Source organism: the organism of the source record quoted next, unplaced genomic scaffold, assembly GCF_019419815.1.
Source record: "Pyrus x bretschneideri cultivar Hongxiangsu unplaced genomic scaffold, Pyrus_bretschneideri_v1 Contig125, whole genome shotgun sequence".
NCBI classification, from domain to species: domain Eukaryota; kingdom Viridiplantae; phylum Streptophyta; class Magnoliopsida; order Rosales; family Rosaceae; genus Pyrus; species Pyrus x bretschneideri.
In genome coordinates, this window is record NW_025999419.1 from 311,786 (window position 1) to 332,863 (window position 21,078).

Genomic DNA, 21,078 nt, shown 5'->3' on the forward strand with positions numbered 1-21,078 from the left:
ATGTACCCCACAATATATGTACAAGTAATGAATAAAAGGTGATGCCTGATGAAGTATATGGGGAAGTCACTCCCAATGCCTTCACTTAAGGCGTACCTTTTGAGAGCAAGGCACAAGAAAATAGATAAGGAAGTTGTGGTTGAATTATTGTCTATTGAGCAATGATTTTTTTTTTTTTAATTTCTTTTAAAGAATTAATGTTTTTGTGTCAATGACTCTTGTTCTAGAATACGAGGGTCCTACACCAAAAGTACATAGTCTCTAGGGCGGCCATATATCATATCGTTTTTTTCTACAATAAAACGGAAGTTCTTCTAAAAATTCTAAGAAGATGCTCTCATATATGATCATTTTAGTGGATTTTCATAAATTCATACACAAAGTCAATATTTTAGTAAGAAATTTCTATATATATAGTTCTCTACTATTGAAGGATCCTTCAGGGACAACTTGTGAGACTCACTCAACTATTTTCTACGATCTAAACTATCAAAATTTTAATTCATTATTCATAGATCATCTTATGATAAATTAGACAAATTCAAAATCATTAAAACATCAAATTTTGGTAAAGAATATAGACTGATACAGTGCTTTAAAGAAACACTTGAATAACCATCTTTTAACTAACTGTCATAAGGTTTCTGATTTGGGTATTTTTTTTGTAGAAAAAACTCTTTAAAGAAATACCTAATAAGATAAACCATTTGATCGTTAAATTTCAATATGGTGATGGCCCTACAAGTACGTTCTAGATCCCTCAACTGAAATTCATTTTTTGTGGGCGAGCGTATAGGGTTTAGGATAAGAATTAATGGTAGAAGTAGATTGTCACATGAATGGACATTACAAATCAAATTGAGACAAAAACAAAATAATCAAGAAAAAGGAAAATGAGAAGAAACTATCAAAAGAGAGAGAGGACCCCAAAACCCTTACAAGTTTGCAACCCAATTGTAGGCCGAAATTCCCGCGGGAGCCAATAAGAAGGTATCATTCTTTTTTCCGGTCAGCAGAATATTATTTTATTTTTCTTCCACCTTTTTCTATTTATTTAGACGGACAACAAAAAGCACAAAATTATAAACGACCACAAATGCTTTTGGAAATCCTTCACACGTGCCCCCGCGGACGTGACGTGTCACGGGTTATCCGTGCATGATTACAAGCCAATCAGAGTGCAGAGGGGCGCGGATGTCGAGGCAAAAAAATCATTTAGCAATCCATTGTTTTATGATTGACCCTCTCACTCTCCTGTTGCTCCTGCTGAACGGCCTGTCGTTTTGGCAGAATGCTGCAGCTTCGTCCTCTCACATGTTACGGGCAAATCGGGCAGAGCGGGCAGGGAGGAGGAGAAAGAGAGAGAGAGAGAGAATGAGAGAGAGGTGATGGCGACCTTACCTTCTTATAGTCCTGCGCATTCATGGCAGTCCCGTCGTTGTCTGCCCGGCTTTCAAGGCGGGGACTCCTCTCTCTCTCTCTCTCTCTCTAAATTCTAATCACTGATCAGAAGGAACAAATCTCTCTTCCCTCAAACCTCAACCAAAACTATTTAATACCAAAATGTGAAAGATTTTGGATAAGTTGGTTGAATTGCTAGGTAAACCAACTCATTGCATAAAAAGAATCACCAAAAACTTTAATCTGATTTACAAGTTTTAGAAACTGTTGATACTCTAGCTCAGTTTGTTAAGAATACTATTCGTTTCTTGCATTTGAATATCAAATCCACTTTTCATTTGTCTTCTGTAATCACTTGCATCAAACAAGAAAAGAACATTTTTACCAAAAAAAAACACAAGAAAAGAACATTGTCTAGGTCGATCGGATAATCTAGAATTGGCTACTACTTAGAAGAAAAAAACTATTATTTTACTAAACCTTTTCTTTTATAAATTTCACTGGCTCGTTATTGGACGAGAAAACTAAATTTGAAATTTGGACGAAAGTTCGAATTTATAAGTTGACATGCATAAATTTGTTTGAATTCATACACATACTTTGGGTACACATTTTTAAACCTTTCTAGTCACCACCATCACTGTTACCATCACGGCTACTGCTACAGCTACCACTCCCACTACCAACCGCAACACCATCACCAAAGTCTTAGGAAAATTAACGAAAAGGACTTGAAAACTTTCCCATGAACTTGATCACCATTGCCGCAACAATTCCACCACCATCTTTACCACCACAACATTTTCATGCCCTCATTGCCACTCACACCCGTGTTGTCGTCACCACCGGCCCACCACCCCGAAGCCGCCACTACCAGCACCACTTGCGTATTTTTCAACAACCCCTTCGTTACGAATTAATGACTCTAGGTACACAATAAATTTCATTGTACTTTTAAGTTAGTCAAACAATAATATTCACAAACGTATAAAAAATAAAATTTCATGATTTTGGAATTGCTTGACACTTTTTAATTTCCTCATCCGAGGGTAAACATTAGTGCTTTCACTACGACACTACCATGTACATTTTGGAATTGCTTGACACTCTTTATGCTTGAAGCAGAGCATCGCAGCGGTTAGGGAACGGAATGGAAGACAAGCCTCAATTTCCAAATGTCCCGTTAATACGGTTTTTCGTCAAAATGATGATACAATTAACGATTAAAGATCCATGTTGTACGTAGAATACACTTCTACGCAAACTATTTTTGTTTATGATTATAGTAGAACATACGTCGAATTTAACTCCAGGTCCTGTAGAAAACAAGAACTAGTTTACTTGTTCTCGATGTTGTGCGAGGATGCTTAACCATGGCGCTTCTTTGCAACTGATTGCCCCATGAGATACCTACATTCATCAGAAAACTCAGTTACTTAGCAGGGCTTTCGTAAGACACTCGACAATCAAATGCATACATAGGTGATTTATAAGCAGGAAAATTTGACAGCGGTCTTGCAGTTCAAGAGTGACATAACATTCCTGGCGTTACGCATATGTCCAGTGAACATAACTCTCTGTTAGATGCAAAAAAGGTAATAAACACTAGTCCAGATAAAATTCAATATTTCCAAGTTCCGTTCTCAGTTCCCACTGAAATTCATGCATGATAGAAATAGAAACGTGATAAAGTCCAAAATATCACGTCAAAGATGCTATAGAAATCACGTAAAGCAATATGTTTGGTAACCAAATCATACATAATAAGAGGTTGGCAACAAAGTATTACAATGCGGAAAGTGAAGAACCATCCATCATATGAAGATGCAAAACTAATTTGAACTTAAATCATTTTAAGCAGGGAAGTGATAACATACTTGCCAGTATAGAAACCTGCAGAATACCATGCATTTAATACAGCGGTAAGATCTGTCTCTGAGCTAGTACTTTCAGCCACTTCCCCTTCCCTATTCTCATCCTTTTTATCTGTACCATATGTAAAGAAGTAAAATCAGATATGATAACCTTCCACTTGTCAAAAAAGGACATGAATATACAGCCATCGGGACATGAAATAACATACTTCAGTTTAACAAGCAAAGGTTCATTGTGTAGTGATTGTGAACTCATAGATCTTTTGTACGAGTCGACAATGGTAAGATTAAAATCAAATTCTAAAGCCACGGCCAATTAGTAAAACTGAACCCGTTTAATGCATAATCAACTGTCCTAGCAAAATCATTCAACAATAAAACTTCGATAACATGCAGAACTCAAATATGGTATATCCATATTGTAGAAGCATATTCACGTTTTGTGTGTCTCTGCGTGTGTTTAAAATGTAACATCAATATCAACAACATAAAATTGGTTCACAGAAGCACACAGAGAGAACAGACAAAACAGACGAAAGAAGAAGAACAAACAGAAAAAACACATGTTGGTTTCTCACATTCTTCAAATGGTTCAAAAATAAAAAATTTCCATTCTTTAATTTAAGAAAGACAAGAAAAACAGCATTGTAACCCAAAAAGAACAGATAAATATCTACACTAAGACTAGAAACTAATATTAGGTTTTAATGTTGGGCCTCTGGCCTTCAAAATAGTTGATTATAATCAAGGCAACCAAGTAAATAAAAAATTATTACCTCACTTGTATTAATGAATGAAAATTCTATTAGACTATTTCTTTCATGGCGACTTCTTTAGATGACCCATGTTCCAGAAGATATATCTATTATGAAGCCATGCTTACCTTCACTTATGTCAGAATCACCAGAAATTCTCGTTTTCATTGATGATAATGCTCTTTCTGCAGTCCCCATTGCTGTCTTGACCATTCTATCATCTTCAAGAGAAAATGATCTCCCAAAGCTTGTTTGTAAACAAGCATCAGTACAAGTTTTACCGGCACATGATCCCCCCTGTAAACTAGAAGGAACTGAAGTGCATGGAGTCATCAAGCACTGAGACAGGTATGGACAACATGAACAGACAACAGCTGGATTAGAAAGATGGCATGTAGGGACAGCATTCTGCTGAGAGCCAAAATCAGTATAGCCTTGTACGATGGAACCAGAACCTTCACCAGAATATTGGTAGTTCCAACCACCGAATTGTTGAAGCTGAACTAGAAGCTTCTGTCTTTTCTCCTCAACCTCATAATACTGATTGAGTAACTGGTTATAATCTTCTGTAACTTGTGAACATGAATAGTCATTTTGCACATCCTGTGCAGCTTGTAAGTAGGGCTCTGGTACATGCAAATCTACACGATCATTTTCTTTCACTTCTGAATGATTAGTGGTCTCTCCAAGTTCTGCAGTGGTCTTTGATGTATCACTGCTATGGCCATCTGCATCCCCTTGTCTTCTTAAAGCACAAGAGATGATAGAAAACTTATTTGTATATATTCAAAGAAAATAAATTGAACAGTTACTGCATCACCTGCTTAGTTAACTACTATCAGATACAAATTTATGGTTTTCGTACCATGCTAGAAATTATTATCAGGTAAGTTGAGCCATACATTGCTAATGACCTTCGTCTTATGAATTAACTATAGTTTTTCATGCTTAGTTAGTTCTTTGCATGATATTCTAGGAGTGATAATTAGTTGACTTCTAACATCTTCTGTTAATTTTGACCTCTTTTTTTTATGCACCATATTGATTAAATTACATGAGACATAACCCCCAAAATAAATGCAAGAATATAAACGGCTCTTTTGAGTTAAGTTTACATGTATACAAAAACCAAAACATCAAAATGAAACACATTATAAAGATTGCCAATAACTTTCCTTGACCGGAAATCAGAAAATATAACATAAATTTGTATGCATAAAAAGAGGAGTGACTACTATGGCATTCTTGAAAATTTAAACACTGCAAATATTTTTGAAGAAATGGTGAAATTAGGCCTTGGGATGGACTTGAACAAGGAAGATAGAGGTGAACAGAGGTGCTGCAAACTTTAGTCTAGGAGTACTGCAATGTTGGTTATGTAGATTTTACTTTTTTATTCATTATTCCATAAGTTGTAAGCATGTTTAATTCTAGTTTCTTAAGGTAGGTGTAGTTTGTTGAATAAATGTTGTTTTCTCTTCTACTCATGGTGGGTTAATTGTCCACTTTACTGTAAAGTTGCTGTTATTTCATAGTAGTCGTTTAATAAAATGTATATTCAGGCACAAAGTTGATCAAATTTGGATTCGTAGGGCAAATAGAAAAGTAGCACAAACCGAATCAGACTACAACCCATAAACCCCAATATCTCTGAATTCAACAGAGCTGCCAGATTCGAAGTTCCAACAGCACTATCTTTTGATTATGATACCAACTTCCATGCACAATCTTTCATAGTTATTATCTGAATTCAACAACTCAATCCTCTCGACCGGGAAGAAAAAAAAAAGTCAAAATCTAAAAGAAAAGGTTCAAAACTATAATCAGTAAAACTACAATACTTATTCTTATTGTTTTTGATAAACAAACTATAAGGGAAGATAAAGTGAGCAGATGAAAGATACAGGAGAAATACTCAGCTTATCAAATACGAAAAAATAGGTAAGAGTTCATTGGTCTAAGAATAAGTACACCACTTTATAAAGCCATTATTCTTCTTCTTTCAATAACAATCAAAATTATAAAATTCATCAAAGAGAGGCTTTGCCAGGTCATAAACTCACCTCTTAGCCTCGTCATGTTCGTCAACCTTAGTAATGACTGGTTCTCCTGTGCTGATCTCAACCTTTTCTTCCTTGGTTGAACCCTCATTGGTTTTCTTGCTATGAATTTTCTGGAAATTACATAAAAGGTGATATATAATGTCAGGACACAAAAAAAGAAGAAGAGAAGAAAACCAAAAGCTAGACCATGATTCTCCATTTTGAGGTCTTTAACAACATATCAGTATCAAATTGAGCCGTGTCAAATAATAATGAAGAAAGCAAAAGTCAAAAAAATGAAAACAATCTGCAGTTGAAGCTAAAGTGCTCTGCTCAAAATACCGAAGCCTTACACATTTAGCCAAATTTAAGTAAATACAGAAATGACATTGCGAGCGCGTGTAAAAGAGAGAGAGAGGTGAAACCTTGTAGCTGGACATGGCATCGTCAAAAGCATGGATAAGAGCGGAATCGTCCCACAAGTTACCATCCTGCTTCCCCATTCCTGGCGGAAGCGTGTGCTCAAAATTCGAAAGCTAGCAACTAAAACATGAGGTCATGTCAGATTGCAAAGTACAACTCAATCCTAATCCGCAATTGTTATTGATATCGTTTAGGGTTTAGGGTTTAGGGTTTAGGTTTTTAGGGTTTATCGCTTAATTTCAGAACATTATTACAATACCAGCTAGTAGCAGATACCCATTAGACAATCAAATGATTGGGGGAAAACAAAATATTAAGAAAATTAAGAGGTAAAAATCAAAGATACAAAAAAGTATTGTGGCTCTTAGAAATCAAAGAAGTGAGAAGTGCAAAGGAGGGACATATACCTGGTTCTGAAGCTCCTAGAGAGTGGGCGTCAGTGAAATAGAAGCGCAGAGGAGGGACGTATGCTGTAAATTACAAGTTCGTCTTCCGTTTTCCAAACCGGAAATAAAAGCGCAGGCTTATAGCTGCTTCCCGACTTCCTGTTGCTGTGATGTGAGCAGCCAAAGTTTTGGAACCGAGGATGAAAAAACGCCTTAGTTTTAAATAAAAACTAGGGTTTGAAAATTTTGAATTTTAACGATAATGGTAAAATAAATGATAAAGTGAATAGTATTAAGATTGATTTTTTCGTGTTAAAATATGATTTTTTGTTAAAGTGAACAGTACTGTAAGTTTTTCGTTAAAACTTCATATTTTTAACTACACCTCTAAAATTTAATTTTAATTTCAGTTTATTTTTTAAAATTAAAAAGTCGTCACTTTACGTTTTTAAAACTCAAAATTTAATCTATGTTTTTGGTTTTTTAGTAAAAATAAACTGTTAACCATGTTGACGTGGGACTAGTAATGAAGCTAAAGTGGGGGCATTGGCTGCTGCTGACCTCAATTGGTTTAAAATCTCCCCCTTAAAATTTTTTTTGACCCTTATACTATCCTAGGTAAGGCACATGAAATAAGGAGACTTTTAATCTAAAGATCTCATACACTTCTTGAAGATGAACTTAAAAATTATATTTTTAACATGCGTTTACATAGTGAATTTTCTAGATTGAAAGGAATTAGTAATCTTGCACAGAAGTTGGTGAAGGCAAAAGGATAGACAGTGTCCCTTAATGTACTTACTCGTCACATTTGCATTGATTATACTTGTTACAACTCCTTCCATTTAGGCACCTTTCAGTAGTGAATATTATGAAGAGTCTTATCATAATAGGATACGAGATTAATAGTTGAATGATAACTTGGTTATATAAATTGAAATACATGTATTTTATTCTATTGATAACGACGTTGTGATACAACAAGGACACGTCATACCAGTAGGGTTCTAGTAGAGGCCTTCGGCTAATTCACCGCTGCTTCCACTTATGTTCACCAAATTGTTATCTTGAACAAACTGATGGACTAATATTAAGAACATGTAACAGTTTTGAAAGAGGGAATTTAGCATGTTGCGTGCTTAAAATAGCAGAACCGACATTGGATATCTGCGAACCTTTGCCATCTCCAATGACGATTTTGTCAAAACCATTATTTACTTTGATTACAAAGGTTCGAGTTTGACATCTCAGAAGTGATTTGGATGGAGGTTCCTCTGCTTGCAAGCCGACTATTTGGCATGGTGTTGGACTAGGTTGGAGCCGAATTGCCTTCCAATCTTACAGGCAGTGCAGCAATTATTGTTACAATCCATTGAGAGAAACATCATCTCCAGCTGACGGATCCCATCCAGGAGGCTTGATGTTTGGCCAGTCACCACGGCATCCCAACCTTATGTAGAGGCTCTTCTTACCTTCAAAAGCAACCACGAACAAAGGGCTTGTAAGTAACAGGCATTATACCTCTACATTCTTTAGCATTGTTTCAAACGTAAAAGTAAGCAATACCAACTCTCAAAGTAGCCAACTTTTCGAGTTTTCACAATCTTTTATATGGTCGTCAACATAAATGATGCAGCACTACTACAGACTACAATGTTACACGCTCTTCAAAACAATAGGTTTTGTTAGAACAGAAATTGGTGGTTCAAGTTGAAGTATGTACTTTCCATGTCTCGGAATTTATTTACCATAAGGGGTGGAGGTGCCAAGCTACTGTTATTCTGTTACATTAGCATCTCCGTTCAAGATGTTGTACAAGAGGGATAGATTTAGCTGTGGCTTGTTTTCTCGTTGAGGAAATGAAGCATGACAATGGTTTTTGGGTTTCGTTCAATTAATACTAGTCTTAGCATTTGTTAGCAGCAATTGCGTAAACTGCTTCAAGTTGGAGTATTTACTTTCCAAGTCTTACGATTTAATCGACTTTTACCATATGCCAACCGTCTGAAAAGAAGCAGAACAATAGAAGAGAAAGGATCACTCGCTATGCCATCTACAACAAGATTAAAGTCACAAGTATAAACATTATTACACACTTACTTGGAAGTTTCTTGTCCGATAGAATTAATTGTTTAAGGGCACTCAAGCATCCCTGAGCCACACTTTTAGCATGAACTGCATCCCAACCTTGTAGTTTGACAACAACATCGGCGTTTGAGTAAGCTAGTCTGCCATCTTTAATATGACTCCTAGCCTCTTCCTTTGCTGAATCTTCATCTGCATAGAGAAGAAACATGCAAATTAAGTATAATCACAAAATAATGATTTCAGAAGATATGGACTAACGATGCAGATATGACCAATGATAACACATCACTAGTTTACAATCTAGAACACGCAGACCTACATGGTGGGGGCAGGGCTCATCCTCCAAATGTCATATGTAGAACTCTAAAACAGAATCAATTACTTCTCATATATTACGTTGCTACAGGATGTTAAAAAGAACTTAAACACAATAATGACTATCTTGAATACCCAGCTCTATGAACAGTTGGAAATGTATCAAATAGTCCTAGAGAAATGCAAAGTAAATCAGAAACACTAGCTTGCAGAAATTATATAACTGGATGGATTGGTTATGGACATGGTAGCATAAGAGGATTTGACATAAGAAGAGCTAACATACACTGTGGTCTTGTTATACACAAAAAGAACAAAAAAAATAAAAAAAAAGATGCATATTATACACTCACAACATTCAGAATGCCCGTGTGATCCATAGGCACCTAAATTCATTGCAGCATCTTATCATTCCTTGTTAAAGATTGTTTCATGGTACCAACGGCTAGAGCTATCCATGGGAGAGAATGAATGCTTATTTATAGTGAAGTGGCTACATGTATGAATATGTAACCTCATCCTGATACACCCAGGCCAAGGTTTCTCATCCATCAGTATCCGATCAATAGTGGCTGTTTCTACAACTATCTGAATGGACCCAGCCTCTCCCAATCCCCTCCAGTCACTTCCGACCCCCACCTCACCCCATATCTTTGTTCCCCAGCCATGACCCCCACACCCCCAACCCTACAAAAACAAACAAACCCCACCCCCACCCCCACCCCGATCACTTCATTGGTTTATACTTTATGAATACATGAGGGACGAAGTAATGAGTTGCCCCAGGACCATTTTTTATAAAAACCCGACCAAAAAATTTAAATTTTAAACATTAGAGTGTAATGCTTATTCAATTCTATAGTTGAGGCTCACACCTCCTGACTAACAATCAATCTGCAATCTTGATTAAAAACCCTATGACATAGATCCAAGCTACTACAATTATCAAGTAAACATAAATGACTTGCAACGAGATAGAAAGATTTCTAAATCTAAATCAAAATGATCAAAATTTAAAGATCCATAGACTTGCAGTGAAGTCTGCAACAAAAAGGTGCTTCAATTGTGCTCAACGATGACTTGAACTTTTTTCAAAAATGGCAAACTGCAAAATTTATTACCATACTATAGCAGATCCTGACTTCAAATTCATGCAACGATAACCTCCCAATTTTGTGTAGTCTCGCATGTCAATGGGAAGGCTTACATATGAAATAGTTGTTGATCCACATTCTGTTGAACTGTGAATTTTGTTTTATCAGTTACAATCACTTGTGCTTTGGTTTTCAGTTCCAGCAGCACATGCTTTTTATTTTATTTTCCGGTTGTAAGAATCTATTGGGAACAATGGTAAATAAACAATATCTATCAACTTTATTAACAATTCTAATCAGCCTACAGAGGTTCCTAATGATACTAGAGAACAACCTATAACCAATTGTATTAAGCATGATAGACACTGATCGTAGATGAGTATCTAGTCCAAAGAAAAGTAATGAAAGAAAGGATCAAAGACAAGTTACCTGTAGCTTCAGTTTGGGACACCCAGACAGTGAAACCCGCATAAAGATGACGCCATTTATCAGCCCTTCCTGCTGCTCCGTGCTGCCCTCCTAATGTTGCAACTACCGCCCGAACATGACTGTAAGACCACCAACAACGCCCATTAAAGGATACTCAATTTTTTCAACACCCTCCAGCCCCCACCATATCCCCAAAAGAAAACACAAAATAAAAAATCATTGACATATAGTACCTACTTAAACTTTGTAATACAGCACTTTCTGCTTCTGCTACAGAGTCAGATCCTTCAGCAAGCAACCCTGGAATTGATAAAATTATGAATATAGGGTAACTAATAGCAACTAGATCAGCTTTGAAGAAGATTTTTTGGGTAAGGGAATCAGCGATTCACAAATAAATGAAAGAAGTACGATCAAATGTGAAAAACACGTATGAAAAACTTAGAGAATATCGCAAACAAACACTAAAACTGATTCAGTCATAATCCATTATTTTGTTTTAACTTACACACAGTCGATTTTTAAGAATGGAAAGGAAAACAATCATAAAGCAGAAAAAGGATTAATCATTTATTTTTGGGAATAAGGAAACAAATTTGGTTGGCACTTTTTTTTTTAGGGGGGGGGGGGAGTAAGGTGGTTGAAGGCACTCAACCATTAGAGCTGCATGGCCCCACCACAAAAATTTAAAATCATATAAGCATAAGTTTTCAAATATTTTGTGCTATGTTAATGCTTGGTCAGCCCACTCCGTCATCATTCAATATAGCGTTGTTTCACATTTCCATCTAAGTTAATTCTATAATCTAAAACTTCATCGATTCACTTAGTGCACACCCCAAAAAAGAAAGATGAGTATGTTGATACTGACATTGATCATAATGAGTTCAAGTTTCAATAACGTGCACATCCTGACATTACAGATCAAGGGAAGAAGGCATAGCGAGTTGAGGCTCAATGAACAATTACAAGGTTCGAGCGAAGTACTCACATGATTCAATGGTCTGCTTCGCAAATGATTCCATAAACTCCTTCGTACTGAGCGGTGTATATCTACAACCATATCAACCAAAGATAACGACTGAATGTAGGAAGACTTGGAAAATCAAAACACTGAAAATTTAAAAGCATTTGAGACATAGGCAGAGCTGTCAAACCATGCAACTGAATCTCAGTGCCCTTTATAAATGGCTATCTTTCATTACTAGCAGCTAGTTAATCGTAATGAACATGCAACTACAAAATGGTAGTAAGGAAATACCCGAGACCAACTGCAAGTTCTTGAGCCACCTTTTGGTTGATTTCAGTTGAATCCCCAACAATGTAAATTGAAGCTCCTTTCAAAAGTTGCATGGATCCCGCTGTCAGAGACTCCCAGGACTCCATAATATCAGGCCATTTCAATTCAGGATCGTGCTTTTTCAAGTTTACGACTAGCTGATCATCATCGATATACCTGCCCGTAACAAGAACAACCCATCTAAACATGACCCGAAAGACTACAGTGTATATAAATTTGGCTTATTTTTAGCTATGACAATTGTACTCTTCACCAAACCTCACTTTATCTCCTACACTCTATACCATCTCACTTTACTACTTGCACTCTTTCTCTGTGTCTCACTTTACCCCTTACACTCTATACTGTCTCACTTAAACCCCAGCACTCATCCTAAATATATCACTTTACCCTCTTCTGTCAATAAGATAAAATAACTGTTAGTTTTGTTGATGTGGCATGGACAATTTAGGCTTTTCAACTATGTTGGTGGGTTAAATCTTTGCAAAGGGATGGGAAAACTTTTAAATTAACTTGCGAACCTTAAAATTCAACCTTCTCTTCTTGTTTTTCTCTTAATATAGAGAAATCACAACCTAATTGGAGTTTAACCCACATCTGTTTATCCATGGGTTCCATTTATAGGACATGTTATATGCCACACAACCAACTTAGTGGAAAAGACTAGATTGCCTATACCACGTCAACAAAATTAACGAGTCTTTTAACTTGTTTGATGGAAAAGGTTAAAGTGAGACATACAGAAGAGTGCAGGTGACTAAGTGTGACAGTATAAGCGTCTACAGGGGTAAAGTGAAACAAAATATACAGTTTAAGGGGTAAAGCGAGATTTGGTGAAGAGTACATGTGTCATAGCTAAAAACAAGCCTAAAAATTTAACATTGCTTTTATTTTCACAAACCATATTGTTTCAGAAGGCTTTATTTTATCAAAGAGACGATTAGTTTCCACAAGTGTGATAAGAGACCCAGAATGCTGTACTTTTATTGTCAATGAGGTGCCATCTGCATCCACAAATATATCTCTCGAGCTTTCGAAATTTCGGCCCCCGAGTTGTAATCTCAACTCCACCTCAGAAGAAGCATCAACAAACTGCATTAAATTCGAATTAGGCAAAACAAAATCCAACCCACACAGACAGTGACAGAGAAGAGAAGCACAGGAAGGGAGAGAGCACCTCGTAGTCCTCGACGGCGGCGGGGACGGAGGAGGAGGAGGAGACGAGAGTGGAAGTCTGTAAAGGGCGCCGAGTTTTGGTCGGAGTTAGGAAGGAAAGGTGGGTGGGTTTGAGTGAGATAGGCATCCTCCATTGTGGTTTGCAGAGGTTCCGGAAGTTGTTGAATGGGTTTTGGGAGAAACTGAAAGCCATGGTGGAATTCATGGCGGAAATTGCAGTGGCCACCATTTGGGTTTTTTGGTTAAAGGAAAACGGAGGGCCTTGCAGCCTTGGATAAGAAGGCCTCGGATGCCGTTGTTTTGTGATTCACCGTGCTACTGCTACCGCTGAACGGCCTGTCGTTTCGGCAGAAGTGCTGCAGCTTTGTAGTCTCGCATCTTACGGCCAGGATTATTTTGAGTTTGGATGAATGGCTAATTTAGTTCCTTAATTATTACATGAGTGAAAATTAGATCTTTAAATTTTTTTTTTTTTTTTTTAGAAAAATTTATTTTTGAATTATAAAAATTTGTCAATTACATCCCTAATATTAGATTTGAAGCTACTATATTTAATTTTTCGTCAATTTAAGTTATATTATTTGCACGTGATATACATTGGAGGGTAGATTAGTAATTTTAATAAAGAAATAGTGTATAAAGCTAACTTTAGAGGGCAAAATTAGACGTTAAATCGTAACCTATATGAAATGTTAAGGGTTTATAGGCGAGAAAATAACGGTGTTATACTATAAAGTGTGTCAAGTGACTTAAGTTGACGAAAAATTGGATAAAATAGCTTTGAATATAATATTAGAGATGAAATTATATTTTTAATGAATTTAGGAACTTATTTTACCTAAAAAATAATGTAGGACCTAATTTTTACTGAGGTTTGTTCAGAGACTAAATTGACACTTTACCCTTTTGGGGTTTTGGTTAATGAAGCTAATTATCCTGAATATTTATAATTAACCAATTTTCACCTTAGAGTTTAATTTTAGCTAAATACTTCTCTAAACTTTATAAGTAGCCAATTTCCACACTAGATTTTACAAAAATTTATCCAAATTTTCTTTCATTTTGATAACTAGACATGACAAATGTATGAGGCAAAAAAAATGAAAAATTTAAAATTTAACTCTAGAAAAAAAATTGGCTATTCATAAAATTATTATGGGGTAATCGGTTAAAATTAAAATTTAGAGAAAGATTAACTACTTATAAAAGTTAAAAAATAATCGATTAAAATTAAGATTCATAAAAAAAAAAAAAAAAAAATTATTAACTCCATACAAGTTCATATGGCAAACCAGCAAATTACCTTTTGGGGTTTTCAACGCCTCAATTCTCCTCAGAGCCCACCCTAAAACCCAAACGGAAAATGACCAAAATTACCTTTTGAATGTTGTACTTTTATTTTCAACGCCTCAATTCTCCTCAGAGCCCACCCTAAAACCCAAACGGAAAATGACCAAAATTACCTTTTGAATGTTGTACTTTTATTTTCAACGCCTCAATTCTCCTCAGAGCCCACCCTAAAACCCAAACGGAAAATGACCAAAATTACCTTTTGAATGTTGTACTTTTATTTTCAACGCCTCAATTCTCCTCAACGCAAAAATCACCAAAAAAAAAAAAAAGAAAAAAAAGAGAGGGTGTTTTTAGCCAAGATGATCTTTGGGGAAAATAACCCAAGAGATGTGTTTTTAACACTAAGATGATTTTTGAGATTTTCATAATAAATAATTTTGGTCATTGAAATTTAAAATCAATAGAAATGATTATGAGATTGTTCATCATCTATTATTTTGATTATTCAAATTCCGTTAAATCTTAGAGACCAATGTTATGTGTTATGCAAATCTCATGGACCAAAATGATATATTTTGCAAATCTCATGGAATGACCAACATAATAGAAGATTGACAATTTCAAACCATTTATATTGATTTTAATTCTCAGGAATTAAAGTTATGTGTTATAGAAACCCGAAGTACCATTTTGAGTAAAAAGCCAAAAAGATAACAATATAAAGGAAGGTGGAAAGACGGCCTCTGCTAAGTTGTGGTCGAGTTGGGCACAGTGACAGCCAGCCGAGAAGGAAGAATACTGGGAGAATTAGGGTTTCAGAGAAAGAGCCGCAGACTTTTCTCACCACCTGATCGATCAATCGCGTGTCTTCCATTGCTAAGGTAAGTCCCCCAATTTTGTAGATCGATTTTATCGAAACCCTAATTTTGTTTCTGGATTTTCTCTTCCTAACCTAAAAAAAAAAAAATATTGACGGTTTCTGCAAAATCCCAACAACGGTTTCAGCTCAATTTTTGTTTTTAATTTACCAATTTTTTTTTTGTCTGATGATGGTTGTTGGCGTGTCTTGATATGCAGGATTAATTCTTTGTTTCGTCGAAAAATCGGTAATTTGATACAAGAATCGCCAAATTAGATGGAGGACTGGGGTAATACTGCTTGCTTTAATTCCATCTTAAGTATTCCTGTAAAATTTTGTGAGATGTGTTTGTGGGTTTTTTTTTTGTGGGTAATTTTTGTTTGTCTTGTTATACTCTTAATAATTGTTATGTTTAGTATTTACCACCTAAGCTCTCTTGCCTAAACCTTTGAATAACAATTCATTTGCTATAATTAGTATAAGTGGAGTTATTTTGGTTACAAAGCTGGCTTTTTTCTCTGCTTCAGAAGAAGAGAAAGTTCCAGCTCTCCTTGCTAAGGACAAACCGATACATAAATGGGATGACGAAGATGTTGATGAAAATGATATTACGGAGTCATGGGAGGATTTAGATGAACCTGCTCCTCTGGTAAGATCAATAACGCAGTTGTCATCTTATTATTTTGTTGAGTTTCTGAAAGCAATTTTTTTCCTGGCTCATCATTCAGAATCCCTGTCATAGGTTGATGGATGATTGTTCTTGCTTGAGTACTAGCTAATTGGCCGGGGAATGTTTCATGTATATTTATCTTTAAAATGACCACGAACAACATTGTTTTTTCATTTGATGTGAAAATCCAATTTTGTATCTTGCGGCAATATATGCATATAAATGGTGAAAGACACCAAGGAGACGACTTTTTAATATTATATGGGATGTCTTTGATTGGTCACACCATATATTGTCACTTTGTACTGCATTTGTCTATGTAGAATAGTAGTCATATTACAAATAGTTCATTGAGCGCTAGTTCTCTTCCTTGCCCTTAATTGAAAAAGTAAAATAGAGACTAGGTTTGAGAAAAAGGGTTCCACATTGTTGTCAAGTTTGACCTCCTTTTTGCACAAGTTTGATTGATTTCATTGATTGGATTGATTTCGGCTTTACTGTTGAAAGTGAGATTTACTAGTTTAGGCCATATCAAATGGTTTGTTATGACAATATTTTGCTAACTGGTAGTCATTTAGATGAATAGGTTCTGGATCATCATGTTATATGGTCGGGTTTAAATCTCAGTATTCCAACGAGTTATATACAAATGGTAAAAAAATGTTGTGACTGGTTAAGACAATACCAAGGGTTTTTGTTTATGTGTGTTGCCTTTGGGGTGGGAGCCCTAAAGCCGAACTGGTAAGTTCAGCCTGCAGTGCTACCCCTATGGTCGCCAAGGAAACCTCTGCAGGATAGTTTGTTCAAGTTGGATGAAGCAAAATACAACCGTTGTAACAGAACCAAACGAATCGGGATCCGTTAGAATTGGTTTCGTTTGGTTTCCATCTGGTTGCCACGGTTGTTGCTGTGTGTGTATTTTCAATTTGTCCACAAACCACAGCAAGTAGTTTCGCAGTCATTAACCTTGGAGGCTTTGTCCACAAACCGCATGCACCATATTGATGGCTTTTTTGTTTTCACACTTGTTCTACTGAAAAAATCTATTATTTATTTTATGATAATGATTAATCTTGATAATCTGCTTTTTTTTATGGTGGCCAGGAACCTGCAGCAAAGCCTGTTGCTGAGAAGGCACCTAAGAAACCTGCAACAAAACCTGCTGCAAAAGCTACAGAAAAGAAGGGAAAAACCGTTGAAGTAGAAAAGGAAGAGCCACTGGATCCTGTGGCTGAGAAACTTCTCCAACAAAGGTGAGAGTTAACATTTAGGCCTCGTTTGGTATTTTGCACTGACTAATTTCCGTCGGAAAGTAGTGATCTACGTCTTATAGTACTGACTGTTATAAAGAATTTAGTCAGGCATTTGGTGCTGCCCTCGATTAAGAAGCCGGACTAAATTTTATGTTAATTTAAATAAGGATCACAACATTTTACAAGTCAAAATGAATCATCAATAGAAACATCCAGTTTGAAAGCCAACCTCAACTTCATAGTTTTTAAAATGCTTTGGTGACTTACTCGAAGAGCCCAATTCAATTTAACCAACCAAACAATAAGATAAGTACCTTAGTCAATTAGTTTGTGGGAACTTTCATCTTCGCTATGTAGTTCATTGTGTCAGTTAACTGAAACCCTTGTTCTATTTTTTTTTAGGTACTATTATTCCCAAAATTGTACTTATTGGGATCCTTTGGTGGAAGTAGCGGCTATGTAATCTCTTCAGTACTTCGAGTTTTGCATACTGAAATTTGGAAGTAAAATTAAATAACCATGGCTTGATAAAAATTTCTCAAACAGATAGTTTATTCAACTTTGGTTTATAATGTGAATAGTTAGTGTTCTGTTGTAACCGTATTCTGAATGATGCTTCTCAGCCCAATCAGCACAACTCTAGGTTTTTTTTAATTATATTGTTTATTGGTGCAACTGTGGGGACTGGCCTTTATTCGGTTTTTATTTTTTATTTTTGTCTATGCCTATCCTTTGGATGATAGACCCAGTTGATTTAGAGTTAATCATTCTCCTTGAGAACATGGTTCGGTACATTTGACTAACAATTACATGTTGACTGCGTTAGCTTTTGGTCACTAGTGTTCTTACTAAAGCTTTTCTCTACTCCACAGGCTGGTGGAAGAAGCAGATTATAAGTCCACTAAAGAGTTGTTTTCCAGTGGAGGCAATGAAAAAAACATTGACAATTTCATTCCGAAATCCGAAAATGACTTCCTGGAATATGCAGAACTTATTTCGCATAAACTTCGTCCATTTGAGGTGTGTTAATTTTTCCTACCCGTTTAACAAACGTCGAGAATTTCAGGTACATAATTTTTTAAAATTTATTTGCAGAAAAGTTTCCATTATATTGGTCTACTCAAGGCAGTAATGAGACTGTCAATGACTTCGTTGAAAGGAGCAGATGCGAAAGAAGTTGCATCTTCCATTACGGCAATTGCAAATGAGAAGATAAAAGCAGAGAAGGAAGCAAATGCTGGCAAAAAGAAAACAGGTGTGTGTCTTTGCTTATTTCATTCTTTGCTAAGAGTTGAATGTCTCATGCTTCATTTTAGTTTTATTTATGATTTTTCATCCACTTGAAAACCAAATTAATGTCCTATATGTGAAGAAAGGAAAAGGAATAAGGAATTATATTGGGTTTGTGTTGAGAAGCATCAGCCGGAAGCTCTTAGTATTGTGGAACTGAGAAACTAACGTGTTTAAAAAATGCCTTTGCGTGTTTGATTCAGAAAACTTGTTTAGGGTATTGGTCAAAGCAATCCCTGTGCTTTCCGTAAGTGAAAGCAATGTGTTAAAAATGCCTTGCAAGTTTGATTCAGAAAACTTGTTTAGGGTATTGGTCAATGCAGCCCCTGTGCTTTCCGTTTCAGGTGTAGGTGTCACCACCAAGTAAAACTAACATGTTAAAAAATGCCTTGCACATTTGGTTCAGAAGACTTGTTGAGGTTACTGGTCAAAGCAGGCCCTGAGCTTTCCAGTTTAGGTGTAGGTGCCCAAATAGCTATGGTTTATATTATCAGAGTTGAAGGTATGACAATGCAATCCACTTTGGATCTTTGAGTCTCATACCAATCAATTCCTTTCTTTTCCCATTCTATCCTCAAAAAATATATTCAACTGAAAAAAGAAAATAAGAAATAGAGGAATTTTGTTAGTGCTATTTTCGATGCTTATGTAGAGCAACATAGTTATGGCCTTTATCTTTACCAAGTGGTATTCGTTTTAAGTCTGAAAAGTATCCTGCATCAGAGAGTTAAGGAACCTTGCGAGGGCTTATAAGTTGGATTACTCCCCCTATTGCCAATTGGCTTTAGGGTGGAACCCCAACTTCCTTTATGTTATTCAGAGCAGGTTTGTCCGCTTGTGAAGCCCAACAGACACATGTCACACATCACCCAATCAAAATTGTCCACGGGTTTGGAACAAAAACTTTCCACAGCTGTTAAAAGCAATCTGAAAACCTCATATTAAAAATTGTCTGCGTTAAAAATTGACCACTTCACCCATTTTGAAAACTTGTAGTCGAGTGTTGCATCTGTGTTAGGCTTAAGTTCCTTAGTAGAGCCTCAATACTTGTTCACTACTCCCTGTTAGAATTATTTTAGTGCGGAACCATGATCTCTTCATCGATAAACATTAAAAAACTTAATGTTAGAGAGGTGAACGAACATTTGTTGATGATATGGTTTCTCTCGGTGTTTGTTAATTGCTTTCCTTGTTTTCAGGTGCCAAGAAAAAGCAGCTAATAGTTGATAAGGCGGATGATGATATAGCTGTTGAGGGCTATGATCCACTCGATGATTATGATTTTATGTGAGTGTTTTGATGTAGCGAGTTTTTATCAAAAGGCAGTAAAGGAACACGTATTTTCAACATTGAAGTAGGGAGAAAGATTCCGCGGGCGCCCCCTCAACAGAGATTGATTGGTACGAGTGTTATGTATTTTGTCGAATAAGAGTTTCAGATATCGTGTTTTTGTTTTCTTCATCTGATGGTCAATTTTGTCGGTTACGGATGCTACATGCTCTGCATTTTGCTGCGCATACTTGAGCTCGTGGGAGTCATTGGCTTGTCAAATTTATGGCTACAGTTGCAAAATATTTGCCCTTTATTCATGCTGTTCTCCCATTTGTTTCATTCACTTCTCTATATAAAATGCTGGATTTTTGTTTCTCGTGTAAAATTCCAAATTCAATGACCCCTCCTCTAACCTTGTGGTTCAAATGAAACCCTAAACTATGTCCGAGTTCCAAATAGGGCTATCGGTGAAGAAATTTTAGGCCAGCTGGAAGAATGAATCGCTCCCAAAAAGGAATTTATTGATTCTCCCAATTGGTTGGAGTGTAGGTGCTATGATTTACTTCACGGGCGAGGCCTCTGGTTCAAGTCCATGATGGCTCAGCTGCACCAAGGAAAATAATATAAGCATTTGACTCCTTTATGCACGTTCCGCTCGGTTGAGCTCTGCTCTTGCAAATGGGTCGTTATAGTTACTGGTTGGATGCCATTTTGAAACCCTACATCCCCAGCACCCAAAGAATGCCCATTTACACTATGAGCTGCTGCTTATTCGACAAGGGAAACATTGCCCTTTCAAGTTCGGATGGTGATCCATCATAATATCTTGCCCACTTGAGACAGTTGTTTGTCGCCGTGATCTACTAAGCTATCATGCATTTATGGTGAGTCTGTTATAGAGAAAGACTTGTACGCCACGAGTACCTGTCAATAGATCAGGTTTTGAACCGGATCCCATCCGAATCAAATGAAATTAAAAGGACATGGATCGATACTTATTTTTATTATTTGAATTAGATTTGAATCCGATTTTAAATGGATGTGGAGATGGGTTAAGGTTGATTCGATTCGAATCCAACCCATTAACATGTCTAACGAGTACACTTCCAAGGTGGTGTCAGGTGCCAATAAAATAAAGACGGGTAAGTTTTTTTTTAA

General features: G+C 36.3%; 3 protein-coding genes across 4 annotated transcripts; 1 reads left to right on the plus strand and 2 right to left on the minus strand.

Moving 5' to 3' along the window:
- Positions 1-2,544: 2,544 nt before the first annotated feature.
- On the minus strand, positions 2,545-7,074 carry LOC103962495. 2 transcript variants are annotated; one of them, XM_018651213.2, is made up of 6 exons: positions 6,903-7,074; positions 6,498-6,615; positions 6,094-6,203; positions 4,159-4,772; positions 3,279-3,387; positions 2,545-2,811 (listed from the first exon to the last, which is right to left on the minus strand). In XM_018651213.2, exons 2-6 carry the CDS (start codon positions 6,573-6,575, stop codon positions 2,769-2,771), a joined length of 954 nt encoding a protein of 317 aa, XP_018506729.2. In that variant the 5' UTR covers positions 6,576-6,615; positions 6,903-7,074; the 3' UTR covers positions 2,545-2,768. The 2 variants fall into 2 exon arrangements, with proteins under 2 accessions (XP_018506729.2, XP_009373470.2); XM_009375195.3 differs by having other exon boundaries at positions 4,159-4,775.
- Positions 7,075-7,806: 732 nt separating this feature from the next.
- On the minus strand, positions 7,807-13,512 carry LOC103962494 (probable inactive shikimate kinase like 2, chloroplastic). The gene is made up of 8 exons (XM_009375193.3): positions 13,285-13,512; positions 13,009-13,199; positions 12,069-12,263; positions 11,799-11,860; positions 11,041-11,107; positions 10,808-10,926; positions 8,982-9,158; positions 7,807-8,353 (listed from the first exon to the last, which is right to left on the minus strand). The coding sequence occupies exons 1-8, from the start codon at positions 13,510-13,512 to the stop codon at positions 8,244-8,246; spliced, it is 1,149 nt and encodes a 382-aa protein (XP_009373468.1). The 3' UTR covers positions 7,807-8,243.
- A 1,783-nt stretch (positions 13,513-15,295) lies between these two features.
- LOC103962492 (eukaryotic translation initiation factor 3 subunit J) lies at positions 15,296-20,296 on the plus strand. Its single transcript, XM_009375192.3, has 7 exons — positions 15,296-15,457; positions 15,654-15,724; positions 15,963-16,084; positions 17,210-17,358; positions 18,231-18,378; positions 18,454-18,613; positions 19,848-20,296. Exons 2-7 carry the CDS (start codon positions 15,712-15,714, stop codon positions 19,937-19,939), a joined length of 684 nt encoding a protein of 227 aa, XP_009373467.2. The 5' UTR covers positions 15,296-15,457; positions 15,654-15,711; the 3' UTR covers positions 19,940-20,296.
- The last annotated feature ends 782 nt before the right edge of the window (positions 20,297-21,078 follow it).